This window comes from Eupeodes corollae, chromosome 2, assembly GCF_945859685.1.
Source record: "Eupeodes corollae chromosome 2, idEupCoro1.1, whole genome shotgun sequence".
In the NCBI taxonomy this organism is placed as follows: Eukaryota; Metazoa; Arthropoda; class Insecta; order Diptera; family Syrphidae; genus Eupeodes; species Eupeodes corollae.
The window spans coordinates 105,022,023-105,038,334 of record NC_079148.1 but is presented as its reverse complement, the minus strand read 5'-3'; the positions used below and the strand labels follow the sequence as shown (position 1 = coordinate 105,038,334).

The following is a 16,312-nucleotide window of genomic DNA, read 5'->3' as shown; positions in this document are numbered from 1 at the left end:
TGAATTTTATTGCTTAGCTTTGGTTGTATTTTATTTTTAAGTCAAACAATGTATTTGCGGATGCATGCATATCTTTTTTTTGTCGAAAAAGGGTAAAGTTATTTGGGTAGGTACAGAGTTTTCTTCTCTTAAAAACAAATAAAATACCTTTAACACATTTCTGTATAATTACTGTGCAAGATTAATTCCTTGTGTACCAATCCTCAATATTATGTTATTTTGCTACCTTTATCTTGTCAGAGAGGAAATGATGAATGATGAGCTTTAATCACAATGTCAAGCTTTTGATGCATATGCGGAGCTACATAGGTAAATGACAATGATTTGTATCTTTTACACATTCGGGGAGCAAGATATAAAGAAGTATCGCAAGTTTTTTTGTATCTTTTTTTGTATTCACCATGGAATTCCATATTTATTAAATTCGCACACAAAAAAAAAACAAGATGTGGGATGGGATTTAGCATTTAGTAATTTGCAAGGTAGTTGTTGTGCAGCGTTTTAACCAGAAATCCATTTTTTTTTTAATTCACATTAACTTGTAGTTCTCATTGAAGACAAATGGATGATTGTCACGAAGGATTTTTTGTTATTTTATCGAAAAATAAAGAAGATACAATATTTGTACTCTGGAATAATTATAGAAGAAGGTCTTTCTTGCGTGAGAACTGTGAACTAGAAGAGATATTATGAAAATACAAAACAATTCGAGTTCGCTGGTCAACTCTTTTGTTTTTGTAAATTTGAAGAAACAAATAATGTTGAATTTATTGAATTATAACTTGTTACTGATAAGGTATAACAAATTATATGGAAACTAGTTGACCCAGTCACGAGTTGCTGTGACTTACGTTTTGTTTATACCATATTTTTGTTAACTATTTAAGGGGAAAGGTAAGAGAACATTAGACATGGGCACCAATATGCTTTAGTATACACATGCCATTTGTAAAAAAACATGGCATACCGTTACTCCTTATTAAAATGAGATTATTATTTACGAACGAAGAAGGAAACGTTAAACCTGCTATTCAAATTTACTGGTTTGATATTTGAAGGGAAAGGACTTTCAACAAAATTGATACAAATTTTCGTACAGTTGATGTAAAGCAAAAATCAAATAAATCAAAAAATCGAATCTAGTTTTTTAAATAGAATTTTAATCGAAAACACATTTTTGACAATTTTAGTAGCAATTCCTAAATTTTGACAAATTGTATGAATGAAATTAATTTCAGAGCTAAAAACAACCGAATTTTTACCAATTTTTTTTTAATTTTATTTTTATATGAAAAAACAGACTGTTGGATTTTTATAAAAAAAAAAACTACTGAATATCGAAAACAATATTTTCTGTGAAATCAAAAAGAGTTAAAAGACAATATTTTTAACTTTTAAAAAGCTCTTTGAATCGAAAGCAAATTTTTACCAAGTTTAAGTATTGTTTTTTTTTTGTTGTAAACAAAAAACTACAAATTAGATTTTTCTCAAAATTTGATGAATGTTGACAACAATAAAATAAGTTTGAAGCCATAATCACAGATTTAAAAAATGATATTTGATTTGAAATTCAATTTTTACCAACTTTGAATAATTTTGTTTAGGTTTTTAATTTTTATAAAAAAAACTGTCGATTAGATTTATCTCAAAAATTTACAAGATTTTAAAAACGTTATTTTTCGTTGCACAAAATTGTTTTGGAGATAAAATCATTTTTTATTCGTTAAATTTTCGAGGTGATACATTTTTCTTTCAGTTTTTTTGATTTATAAAACAAAACCGTAAAATGAATGTTTTTCCAAAAATATACTTGTTTGGTATCACGTTACAGTAAATAATATAAAATTTAATTCAAGTCTCTAGCGTCATGAGTTCGTGAGATATTTAGGGTTCACATTTTTTAAACTGCTATGGTAAAAAAAACACCCACGCACAATTTTCTTCAGGGCCCTTTCTGCACCTTTTTGCATTTTTATCTTTATACAAATTTGTTTGAAGTCGATATCTCTACTGGTTTAAGCTATTGATGACGAAAAAAACGTCACGAATGTACGAACGTACGTACGCACGCATTACAATAAACTAAGGGAACAATAAATAAATATAAAATTTATTATTATTTTTATTCAAGTTTGTAACAAATGAGTATATTATAAAGTTGTTAGTAAATAACTTGATACAGTTACAATTATTAATGGTGCAGGTAGGGCGAGTAGTTAAAAAGCTAACAATGGTATTTAATATTTTGAACTATAAATACTTTTAATTTCAATTTACTTTATCACTAATCGGTACACAATATTTTTAGTTAACCTGTCTTTCGCTATCACAAATAATTTCAACTGTTTTCCTACACTTGAACATGCAACTTATAGCTGCTCATGAGAAAAAACGTGTATATTCCAAATCTAGACCACAAAGGGATATTGTTTGGCCTCGAGACTTATTTGTAAGCTAAACGAATTCGAATACGTGGGAACAGAACCACTTTTTCTTTAAACTTTTTAGTTGAAATTGTTGCTTCGAGAATATTTCAGGTGATCTTACTGATGACCAAACAGGAACAGTTGCATAATTGAGGTGGATTCAAATTACACTGGTGAATAAAAGGTAAACCAATCTTTAATCGAAGATTATATTGTGGCATTCCAGGCATACAAAGTTAATTTAAAAATTTAATTGGAAATTCAATATCACTATCAGTTGCAAGATGACTTATATAAATTTATTACAAACTTAAAAACGATCAGTATTTCTTCTTTTTTAGATTCACTGCTGTAAACATAAACAAAATATGATACAAACGTAGTTTAAGGAATATTTCTTATTTAATTGAGTACATTCAGAACTGTTTGAATACTAAACCAAAAAAATCTTCAAGATAAGCTATAATAGAATAAATTGTTTAATTAATCTGAAAATTATACATGAAATTGATAATATATCCCTCTTCTTTTTTTTCAAATATAAATATTGTTTTGTTGACCTTTTGCAGAATAGAACTTCAACTCAAAAAAGGTCCCAAAACCCTTTTTTATGGTATTTTTTGTATTTCTCAGTCGTAAACATTAAGAGCTGAATTAGATAATTGAATAAATTAAGCTTTTTTTAATAGGTTACTTTGAAACAAAAACAAACTCATTAAATATAAACAGATTAGATTGGGGCTGTAAAACGTGGTTGATCAACACTGAAATAGACCCAGGAATAAAAAAGAATAACCATAATTTGATATGTGTTTTCTTAAAATCTCTTTAAAAAAAACTAAGAATTAATTGATTTGTATATAATAGAAATAAGTTACACGACTGGGTTGCACAAACTTGCTCTTGTATACAAAGAGTCTGGAGTGGAATTGGCTAAAGTGATACTTAATGGCCAAATTGAATATCTCCTAGTTTTCCGTCTGCGTAAGCTGATTCAACACAATTCGATTGAACAACTTAAAACTATAATTGTCACAACTCATTGTTACTATGGTGAAATTTTAAAATCTTGTCTATAAAATATCTAAATAAAAGAATTAAATTGGCTGTGTCTTAATAACATTCTTACTTTTCTTGTGTTTTCTTGAAAGTCGTAAGCTTTGTCCCTCAGCGTCAGCAGATTGTGTTATTTTCCTAAAAAATGTAGCTGGACAAATTTTTCATTTGTATTTGGTAAGCGTCTGGTAGCTCGACATATTTGTAGGGAAATTAGTATCAAATTTTTGTTATGACAGCTTTTTTGGTATCAATTTGAGTATCACCTTACATATAAAGATCAATTCAATTATTTTGACTGTCTTTTATAAACAATCACCTTAGCCGATTCTACCTCTGTTTAAATAGTAACTATATATTAAGATTTTAAAACAAACCTGCAAAATGAGATTGTTCCCAATAATGTACATAACATTTTAATAATGAAAAAACAACCAATTTTGAAAAAAATTGCTAATAGAATTTTTTAATTTAAAATTTGTTGTTTATATTATTGGACATCATTATAATGTTTAAAAAATAAAATCACTTTATTCTGGAGCAATACAAATATATGTTTTTTATATGAAACAAAATTGAGAAAAAATGTTTATCGAAATTTTCATACATTTCATGCAAACCAATTGTAAAACTAAAGCTTGTAGGTACTACCTTATTTTGTATTATTGTATTTTGTATATTATTATTTATTACTATTGTATTATTTTGTATTGTATCGTACTGTTCTTACAGACTAAATAATAGGTATGTAATAAGTAAAATAAATTGCAATGTAATTTTAGGGCAATTTTACAGAAAAATCGAATTTTCAATTTTTGATCAACAAAATTGTATAGGGACTGTTAATTATGACGTTAAAAAACATGAAAAGAATGCCTTACTTTAAAATCTTTATTTTGAAGTTTGAACTCAATCGACCCAATAGTTGAGGCTGTAGAGGCGAAGACAGACTGACGTACGGAATCATATGGTGCACGTTTTTCCAATTCTCTACCATCGTATTTTCATGTTTAATCAATATCTAGAGTTATTTTTCTTACGGATTTAAATTTGCTAAATATTTCATATATGTAGCAAGTAAAAATTTAAAAATATTAAAGGTAGAGTCTTAAATGTTCGGTTAGTTGGAAAATCAAATGTCTAAGTAATTATGGCACTTGAAACTAATTTAGTTAAAAAAATAATAAAATTTTAAAATATTACAAATAGATTTATAGGAGTTAATGCTGTATGTTATTAGAAACGAAAATATAGTATTTAAACTCTTGTATTATTATTAATATTGAAAACAGCAAAACAAATAAATAAACAAATATTCATTGAATCTTCTTCTAACATTGTTTAATTTGGCTTGAAATGTCATTATTTTGAGAAATTTTTAAAAAGGGTTTTCCAATAAGCAGGAGTTGATTTTGAAAGCTCATTGGAGCTATATTATTTCTTCAAATTTTATTATAATATAAAATATTTTCGTTCAAGTGATAAAACTTTGTTATTGAAATGGGCTTTCTTAAGTAGTACCGACTCACGCGTTCTTTTATGGGGTACATGGTGGTTCTTCCACGTCGGCTATTCAACGTTTGGGTGGCCAAATTTGAGTATATCGGCTCAAGATCTGCCGGAAAATGTACTACAGAAAAGAGGCAGGGAATTCCGCGGCGCTCACAAGAACTTATCCTGTGGCAGAACACAAAATAACGATTTTTGGTCGTGATTTGGTACTGCACCCAGACAAAACTCAAACGACCATACGTAGCGTCATTTGTTCGCTAGTCAGATTTTGGAGCAGTTGGAAGTAGATCTCAATTTTGGTAAAAAAATCATATATAGCGATGAGACCTCTCTGCGGATGATTAGGTACGTGAATCAGCAAACTTTCCCGATATGAAACGATACCAATCAACGAAAGATTCTCTAGGTGCCAATGAATCCAAATAAAGTTACTATATTTGTTGTGGATTCACCATTATTTCTTTTGGCATAAAATAAATGATATGGACACCAAAGACATATGGTTTCCACAGGATGGCGTTTTGAGACACAGAGTTCAAGGCACAATAGATATTCTGACACGGTTATTTAACGCCTAGGCGAGACACGTGAATTGGCCACCAAGATCGTGTGATTTGATCTCTTAAAACTTTTACTTGTTAGACTTTCTTAAGTCGCAAGTCAGCATGCCAAGGGTAAAATTCATCCCGATTTATGCACTAAAGCCGTCGAAAACTGGACATTTAGAATATGCGACTCGATTTGTCAAATTGAGAATTTTGACATTTCTCGACGTTTCAAGGTTCCTAGAGTCGAAATAATTTTTTTAGAAAGATGTCTGTGCGTGCGTGTGTACGAACGTTCATACGTCCGATTTTTTCGTGTTCATAGCTCAAGAACTAGTAGAAATATCGACTTCAAATAAATTTGGTTATACAGATAATAATGCAGAAAGATGCAGAAAAGACTCTCAAGAAAATTGCGTGGGTGGTTTTCTTTCCACAGCAGTTAAAAAAGGTGAACATTTTGATTAACTTAAATATCTCACAAACCAATGACGCTAGAGACTTGAAATAAATTTTATAAAATATATTGTAACGTGATACAAACAAGTATTTTTTTTGTTGAAAGAAATCGAATCAACTTTTTTTTTAAATCAAAAAAAAACTAAAAAAATATTTGTCTTTCGAAAATTTTACGAATTAAAAATGATCTCCAAAATAATTCTATGCAACGAAAAATAACATTTTTAACATCTGGTAAAATTTTGAGAAAAATCAAATTGACAGTTTTATTTATAAAAAATAAAAACCTAAATAAAACATTACTCAAAGTTGGTACAAATTGATTTTCGACTCAAATATCTTTTCAAAACTTTGAGATTGTGGCTTCCATTTAATTTTAACTTATAACAAATATTGTATTCAACATTCTAAAAAATTTTCGAAAATCGAATTAACAGTTTTGTTTACAAAAAATAAAAACCTGAAAAAAAACAATACTTAAACTTTAAACTTAATTTACTTCACCGAAAATATTTTGTCGCTATTCAGTAATGTTTTTGCAAAAATACAACAGTCCGTTTTTTTCATAAAAAAAAATAAAATAATAGTACGCATATTTTGTAAAACTTGATGTTCGGTTCTCGATATCTCTCAAATTAATTCCATTTGTTTGTATAAGAAATACAACATTTTAAGAAATGCTACTAAAATTGGTAAAGATTTGTTTTCGACTAAAATTCTATTTAACAAAACTAGATTTCGAAAAAAAAACTATTTGATTGTATGAAAAATATTGTTGGTAGTTTTGAAATTTGTAAGAATAATTCAACTGACAACTTTTTTAACACAACACGAAAACCTACAAACTTTTAAGCAAGACAAATCTACAGACAGGATGGGAAGTTATCAGTGTGGGTCGCATCCCAGCCTCTTTTTTAGATTAATATCACTATAATATGAAATATGAAATATTTATTTCCACAATGCTAAGAGCTGATACTAGATCGCTTTTAAGATTTCGATTAAATAGATCATAATCTATGTCCTGAAAAGAAATTACTAGATACATAGCTCACCCTTAATGTACACATTTTTGTAAGTGTGAGCTTTAACTTTATATTACAAGTGCACATTTTAACACGCATCTATATTAAGTATGTAAATGCTTACAAGCTTAATAAAGTAATTTGATTTTAAAATTATGAACATCGACAAATTTAAAATCCTTTTGTATTAGTTTTGAAAAAAAAAATTAAAGAAATAATGGAAAACTTGCTTTTCTTTGCAGTTTCGCAAAATCGATTATATACGATTCTATTTTTGAAATTTAAAACTAAGGAAGTTTAGCTTCAAGTTAGTATCCTAATTATCGCCTGTGATTGACTTTATGTCAGAATATAGTATCAAAGTTTTTTCTTAAGCGTTCACGTCTTGGCGTGGAGGTGCGGGAGCAGTCAATACACTAGTGGATTACATACAAATTTTAAATGTGTTTTTGAATTCCTCCCCCTGTCAGCACCTATGTATCTTTGATTATAACATCTCTTCAAAGTAAACTTTTATATTTTAATTTCATTAATTCACATCTGCAATAAATATAGCTTACTATGCAACCGACAAAATAAATACAAATCTGACCCATTTTTTTTGGTTTATAATCATAGTCCAAAATCATTTGATTGATATGCGTCAAAGTAAAAAAAAATCTAATTAACACATTCCACGAAATCCAATCGAAAAATATGAATAATGGTCAGTCCCATCAATCATCACTCTGCATTTAACTTTATACAAATACCTACTACTTTCCAATTATTGTGTTAGCGCAAATATTGGGCAAAAGCCTCAAGCAGTCTTTGGAACCATGTATGTTGGTTCATACTACTAACTTCTTTTAATTAAACAAGTGAACATCAACAATCAACCTTCATCCAACAAGTAATATGCAGATATGCAGATTTTTTTAAATGTGTACCTACATATGTGATTGTAGTGTAGGTATGTAAGCGAATGTGTTAAATATATGGAAGCATCATGGCATATCACATCATTGTTATAGGCCAAGTTATTTAATCCTATATATAAAAATGTATATTCTTCTTTTAAAATAAATCCCAGAGAATACTAATTTATTTATTAGCAAAACTATTATAAAGTTTGAACCGTAAGTTGAAGGTTACTTTAATAAGAAAACAAAAATTGAAGCTATAAAGCATTTTTTGTCAATCAAATAGATAAATAAAAGAAAATTAGATGCACGAGGAGGTTGGATGTAGTTGCTTTCAAAATGTTTTATTCCCCGCATTGTCATTTGTGGAAAAAGTGGTGGAATGAAGATCTACATAAATGTTAAATAATGAAGAATAAGTTTAAAATATGTACAACAAAATATGAAAAGTAAGTATACGCCCAAGTGAAGATTGGTATTTTCTTCGTTGAAGACAGCAAAGCTTTTGAATATTTAGGTTTCATTTTTAAATGTAATTTTTTAAAGTAAAATGATTGAAATTTAAGCAAACAGTTCTCTCTGATTGGTTGATGGGTCCCTTAACAAACACACAAATTTTACCAATATCGACTTCTAAACTTTGATAAATGTTTGCGGCTATTTTGTATGAGCATTAGAAAGAAAACTAAAGGTGTTCAATACCATATGCGAATGACACATTTTTTTTTAGACAATGGCTTACGAGTATAATTCAATCGACTCTTCAGACGATTCACCCATTTCAGGCTATAATCATCGTTTTTTCAAAACTGATCCCAATGTTTTGGTAAAAGAATTGCAGGCGACCAGTTCAGTGAAGATTTCGCGAATTGTTTTATATTTTTCCACAAACCGATACATAACCTTAAGCTATTTTTGAGATCATCAAATAAATAAAACTATCAAAAACTTTATTCAAAAGATTAATAAACACCGGGAAACGATAAGATATAAAATATATATATATGAGAAAAAAACCTCTAAAATATATGACACACTTTATTTGGTAATTTTTGGACAATGAGACCGCAAGCAATATCTTCTTTTATAGTTTATGTTTTATTTCTTTTTTGTTTATATTGTTTTTGCAATGTACGTACACCCTAAAATCAATAATTAAAAAAAAAACATAAAGATATGAATCGCAATCTTGTTTCCCGGTTATTTTGTTGTGAACATTGGTATCTTCTTCTTTTATAATATTTTTTTTTTCATTTTTACCCCCACAATTGCTGGCTTGAATCATTGGCTTACATCGCTCGTGTGATTTGGGATAACTTTGGTATAAATTAAGAAGATGCGAATGTCTACACATCATTCAGCAATTACTTACTTGCAAGTTAAGTCTTCACTTACGAACTTAAAAAAACAAAACCAACAAATTCAGAATGAAATTCGTCATTGTATTCGCTGCTTTCGTTGCTGTGGCTTTGGCTGCTCCTTTGGACAATTCTCAGGATGCTCAAATCCTTCGTTATGACAACGATAATATTGGAGTTGATGGATACAATTATGCGTAAGTATTGAAGATATTTTGTCAAGTATATCAAGTGCACATACTTAATGTTGTCTTTTACAGTGTTGAGACCAGCGATGGTAAATCTGTCAGCGAACAAGGACAATTGAAGAATGTCGGAACCGAACAAGAAGCCCTCTCAGTTCGTGGTCAATTCAGCTATGTCGGAGATGATGGTGTCACTTACACTGTTAGCTATATCGCTGATGAGAACGGTTTCCAGCCCAGCGGTGCCCATATTCCACAAGCAGCTTAAATGAGAACGGTTATTTGTTTTGATTGAGTGAATAGATAGTCAGATGTTTAAAAAAAAAGAAATAGTGTTGCCTCACCACATTGACCAAACAATTTTTTAACATAGACTGATTTATTGGTCATAAAGTTGAAGCTCTGTTGAATAGTTTAAGTATTTTTTATTAAAGCAAAAAATAAAAGTAAAAATGTGTTAAATCTTAAAGAAATGTTTTAATTTTTAATCTTAGTTTTTGAATCTAAACTTTGATGGTTTTGTGCTTTTTGTTGCTTAGACAAATAATATAATCCAATTATATTTTACTTCGAAAACATTAAGAACCACAAACAAATCTTCGTTTTCTATGAAAAGTAAGTTTTCATGAATGTGAAAGAGACTAGGATAGGAATAGGATTCTAACCCAAAATTGATTTATGATTTAAGGAATAAACTATTTTCAAATATCAATTACTTCGTATTGATCCAGGTTTTAGAAAAATTCAGTACTTACTACAGATTGAGATTCAGAGTTGTTGACTGATGGCATAGTCTTTGTTTTTAAAGGATTTTAGAACTATTTTGATGAACTTCAAGGGCTGAATTAGCGAAGATACAGTTTGCTGATAATACACCAGTATTTGGTTGAACCCATTGCTTGGTTTCTCAGTGAAACCGTTTATATTTATTCGATGTATTCCTTACGTTTTCATGACAAAACCAATTGTATTTTTATAAACTATACCAAGTTAACAACTCTCGAGAACAAAAGGTAAATGTCGTTTGTGGAGTACCTAATTTAAAAGATCTACAAGGAATTGATAAACATAGGTTGGCAATCATTTCTTAGACGACATACATAACGACGAAGACTTAAATTTCTTAACGATACAAACTTATAGGGACATCAATACATGCTTTAAAAGATTAAATGTTCAGGTTCTTAAGAAGAACCCTTGAATAAGAGATCGTTAATTTCATATTAAGTTGCCTTTAAATTCCTGAAACTAGCCTTCAATTCCATATTATTTTTTAGGCGCACATAAATAGTGAACATTTAAGTGATTTTTACTTGCGACATATACATTCCCTGGCCATATTATTAGACGCACTGCAGAATTTTTATAATTATTAGATTATACACAATATTTTTAACGTTCAAGAATGAATGTTTGGTTACATTTGTATGCAAGATGGAGCTCCATGCCACACTGCCCGGTTTATAAAAACTTATTTGAGGGAAGAAAACATCCCTCTGTTGGACTGTTGCTGGAAACAGCCCTGAAATGAACACAATTGAAAACGTCTGGGAGCTGATGAAGAGGAAAGTAGCCACCCACAATTGCAAGAAACAGTCAATCATGCAAAAGGAGGTTCAACAAATTATTGAAAACATTACAAAAAAACAACAACAAAACAGAAAATAGTAATCAAAAAAAAAACCTTTAAATTTGTTGCTTTATTTCTGCATACAAAATAATTTAAATGCATTACAATATTCGAAAACCTGAGTAAAATAACTGGAAATTAAGATTTTGTATACAATCCAAAGTGCGTCGCATAATATGGCCAGGGACTGTAGGAGCTATATGGCAAGTATTACAGTCGTAAACAATTTCCAGCTCGAGATTTTTATCAAACATGACATTACGGTGGTAGAAAAGTCGAAAAGTAGGTCCCCAGACTCCGTCCGCCTGTTTGTCTGTCCTTGCCCCTGCAGCCTAAACCGTTGTGGCGATTGAAATTAAGGTTTTCAGTCGATTAAGGATTTAAAAAAAAAACGTTAAAAAGTTAAAAATCGAAAATTCGAAATTTTTTCTAAAATGAACCGATTAATTTTTTAAAAGTGTCTCTTAATTTTTTGTTCTTAATTTGACGTCTTTCTACAAGAAAAACCATATTTTGGTATTGCTCCAGAAGGGTACTCTTCATAAAACCTAATGGACAGATTTCAATAATCATTATTATTTGTTTTAATTTTAAAAATATAATTTATTTTTAAGACAAATCTAGGTTTCTTAAGAAATAAAGTTTCATTTCAATTTTTGAGAAAAACTTATTTTGCAGCTACATTTTTTAATCTTAAAATATATGAAATATTTTTGAACAGAATATTTTTGAAGAAATTAGTAGTTCAAGCGACCCAGTCGTGCATTTTATTTCTTTCAAAATTGATTTTCTGTTGAATACAAAAACTTAAACTAAAGAAATCTACTTTTTGAAGTGAATTTGCTATAGATGCTCTAAGACTGTGTTTTAAAAACGAGTTTCAAGAATATAAATTTCCCAAAAACAGTGCAATTTACACTTTTGTTAAACTAATGCCTGCCTGAAAAACATATTGAACGTTTTATACTTATTAGTATAAAAGCTTTAAATTTGATTCTTTTGAGTGCCTAAGTGCCACACAAAAGTTATTCTGAATTATTTGTTTACCTTAATTTGTTTTTATTTAGTTTTTAGAAAAATTAGGTACTTAAAAGCCATATTTCCTTAAATTCAAGAACTAAACATTTTCTCTGTACAATTTTTAAGTTTTGTTGATTCCTTTAAGATCAAAATATTTTTTACCATCAGCTAATAACTGGTAACGATAGTAATAATAGACTCTCAAAAATTAATTTCAAAAAACTACGTCAAAAATGACAGAAAATTCTCAGATTCTTTCTCATATTCTAGGTTTTTGAATTTTCGTAGCGTTTTTCGCATTTACATTTAGAAATGACAATAAAAAAAAGAATATAACAACAACAACCCTCTAAGCTATTATGTTTAAGCTCTTAAATACGGCATAGTTAAAAAACTGTTGGAATCTTCTAATGCTTTCATAGATAGTAAATTAAATAGTTAGGCTATACCTTGATGGACAACAGTGGTAGAAAATAATTTAATAACTAAAGTTGTCACTTTTGCCCTTGAAATGTGTAAATTTAACGTCTAAGTGGTAACCCCCTGATTTAAATTCCTTATACATTCTTGAGCTCTACAGTAAGATAATGACTGATTAACAATATTTCAAAAATTAAAAGAAATTATTGCAATGCCGACCGTGCTGACAGCTGTGAAAAAGAAAAGTAATTTACGGGCAAATACCTGAAAAGAGATCATATCCAAAAGGGTCAGAAGTGAGTTCCTGGAGAGGATGATATTTATGAACCGTCGTTGTGGTATTTTTTTCGGTTAACGATGTCACTTTAATCAGACGTTCTTCAAAAGAACATTTCTCCATGCTTACATAAATTTAAAATTTTTTTTCAAAAGTTAATTGTAGTTCTCTAAACAATTTTGTTCCACCGAGTTTTTGCATTTTTTGTATTTTTAAATACATGATCTTTGACCATATACTTTTCTTTTCAATACCACGCAATATATGTACATATGTATAGAGAGCGATTTTATTTTTTGACATGTTCTCTGAAACAAAACTTTTTTAAAACCGAAGAAGTAAAAACTTTACAGTAAACTTCCATCGTGCTTTGCAAAAACTGACTGACATTAATTTTTTTTCGTGAAAGGCCGACCTTAGTTTTTAATGGAGAATCTTGAAGTTCAAGCCAGAAATAGGGAACCTGACGCTAGAAATCTGTTGATGCTAGCGATTTTACATTTCGATTTTAAAAATCCTGAGCCGAATAATGGAATTTCGTGGACGGTATGATAACTGAATGAAACTTACATCAGCCCAAACACAACATTTATTTTATCTTCATTAATGATTTACATCGGTTAACTCAGGTAGTTTTATTTTTCATGCATATTTATTGCCATCAATGTTATCTCAGACCTCAGAAATGGCTGCAAACCACTTCTACTCTATACTTTCCTAAAAGTATATTATAGTAAGCAGCAAAGCAGTTTTATAACATTTGCATTATATGAAAACCTTAGGAGGGAAGTTAATTGCTGTTTTAAGGTATACTTTTAGGATGCACAGTAATGTACAGTGATTCAACGATTAACTTTGAAAAGCAGAATGTAAACTATACAAATACAAAACATCTTGAGTCTATATTAAAAATTGAAAAGGTTTAAATAATTAATTTAAAAAAATTTGTAACGCACAAGATATAGGGGTTAGAGAAAATATACAAATATATGAATACCGGATTAAAAGAAATAGGGAACATTTCTTTATGAGTTTTAAAAATTAATGTATTACCTCATGGATTTTTTCTGTGATGATATGACCTGGATGAAAAGAATAGTCTTGTATGCTCTCAGGTATTAAATTGGAAAAGTATCAAGTGATTTTCAATTTCCGTTTTTCAAAAGTCATCACAGAAATATTTTTTGAAATTTGTATATTTCATGTTAACGTTAATTCTTATAACAATTAGTTTTGCAATAAAAAAAAATAGTCAATTAAGTTAGAAAGTAGCAGATTATTAGTAGAAAAAAAAATACAAATCATCAAAGTCGTATCTTCGCTGGATCCTTAAAAATCTACAATCTATCTTGTTAGATTGTTTTAAAATACATGCATTTTGTTCTAATTTTGTTTTGTTTCATGTTTTGATAATATTTGTTTTTAGAACCACAAATCTTGATTAGCAGTTTAGTAATATAATCACAAAAGAAACAAAAACTTAAAAACAAAAAATGTCCAGATAAAGTGTCGATATAAATAAATAAATCCCTACAATTACTCGCACACAAGTGTGGTTGAGAGTTGTAAGTTACTAGGCCCTGGTTCTCCAAGGACTGTTGCGCACCCAATTTATTTATGTTTTAAATAAATAAATACGCTCTATTTATCTCTTTTTGTATGTTTATCAATATTGGATGTAGCTTTTAATTAAAAATAGTTCGGGACTTATAGCTTAAATAAAACTGGATGGTCCAAAAGTATTTTAACACAGTGCGAGCTAAGAGTGTGGCTAGAATGTCAAATGCTGACTTCTGCTATCTACGGCTTAGATGGACAATATATTTTGTTGGCACTTCTACAAAATCCAATTTGATTTAAGTGCAAAGTAGTTTAAACGTTTGATATGATGGAATGAAAGTCAAGACTAAACCGTAAAATAAATGTTGGCCCCTGTTTGAGGTAAATATATGCCTCTTAATCTCTCTTTTGGGAGGAGTAGAAGTGTAACTTAAGAAATCACTATTTATATTCAGATATTAATATAGTTTTTTATATCTCTTAACATTATTTTAAAGGCTGCTTTAAGTATCTTAACAGCTGGACTAAAAAACATTGTTACTTCATAAAAAAGATTTTAACTTTTCCTAGAATTTGTTTTTAATAAGATGTAAATCTAAATAGTACCACTAAATTATTTGCCATATATTTTACCAATGTAAATATTAATTCGCAGTTTAAATATACTACAAAAATAACTCTGACTTATATAAACTTTATTTTGTTAAATAGTTCCATCGTCAACGATTTCGAATTAACGCGTTGACAAAGATATAATTAAATGTCACGTTAACATAAGCGTCATAACATTTTGGGACAACCTTGACAGGAGGGTGTCATTTGTGTGACAGTCAACGTTTAATACAGTGGCACATTGAACAATGACGGTTGGTTGATAGAGAAAATTTTGTATATACGGTGACGTAAGAAAGTTAAGAAAGCTGTTTTTTATTTCTACCCAAAAGTAAATAAAATTAATATACATATTAAAACATTCGGACAAGTTGAATTATTCCATAGGAGCTTTGTCATTTTTAAGTTCCCTTAGGAAGTTATTGTAATCTTCCCGATTTCTTGAATTAAAAAATGTATGCAGGTACGTGCGTTTGTACGTCCTGTACATTGTTCGTCCATATCTCAAGAGCCAGTCGAGATATCGACTTAAAATACATTTTTACTAAAGTATATCTCACCAACCAATAACGCTAGAGACTTCAATTAATAATTTGTAATTTTTTTATTTTATGAATGAAATTAATTTGAGAGATATCAAGAACCGAACATTAATCTTTACTAAAATTAAGTACTATTTTTTTTTTTATAAAAACCCAATAGTCCGTTTTTTTATAAAAAAAAAACTACTCAATATCGAAAACAATATTTTCTGTTAAATAAAAAGAGTTGGTAGACAATATTTTTACTTTTTAAAAGCTTTTTGAGTCGTAAGAAAATATTTACCAAGTTTCAGTACTGTTTTTTTGTTAGGTTTTTATTTTTTTGTAAAAAAGTGCCAATTCGATTTTTCTCAAAATTTTTCAAAATGTTGAGAATTATATTTTTTAAAAGATGAAAGTTGTTCGAAGCCAATATCTTAAAGTATTGAAAAGATAGTTGAGTCTAAAATCAATTTTTAACAACTATTGTTAAATTTTCATTTAAGTGTTTATTGTTTGTAAAAACTGTCAATAAGATTTTTCTCAAAATGTTTCTGAATGTTCAAAACAATATTTTTTAAAAGATAAAAGTAGTTTAAAGCCAATATATCAAAGTCTTGAAAAGGTACATATTTAAGTCGAAAATCAATTTTTAAAAACTTGCATTAATTTTTTTGTTCAGGTTTTTATTTTTTGTAAAAAAAATGTTAATTCGATTTTTCTCAAAATGTTTCTGAATGTTGACAACAATATTTTTTATATGAATAAATTAGTTGAAAGCCAAGATATTTGAGCCAAAAATCA

General features: G+C 28.8%; 1 protein-coding gene across 1 annotated transcript; it reads left to right on the top strand.

Annotated features, from left to right (window-relative positions):
• Positions 1 to 9,259: 9,259 nt before the first annotated feature.
• LOC129946626 (flexible cuticle protein 12-like) lies at positions 9,260 to 9,941 on the top strand. Its single transcript, XM_056056879.1, has 2 exons — positions 9,260 to 9,480; positions 9,544 to 9,941. The coding sequence occupies exons 1-2, from the start codon at positions 9,353 to 9,355 to the stop codon at positions 9,734 to 9,736; spliced, it is 321 nt and encodes a 106-aa protein (XP_055912854.1). The 5' UTR covers positions 9,260 to 9,352; the 3' UTR covers positions 9,737 to 9,941.
• The last annotated feature ends 6,371 nt before the right edge of the window (positions 9,942 to 16,312 follow it).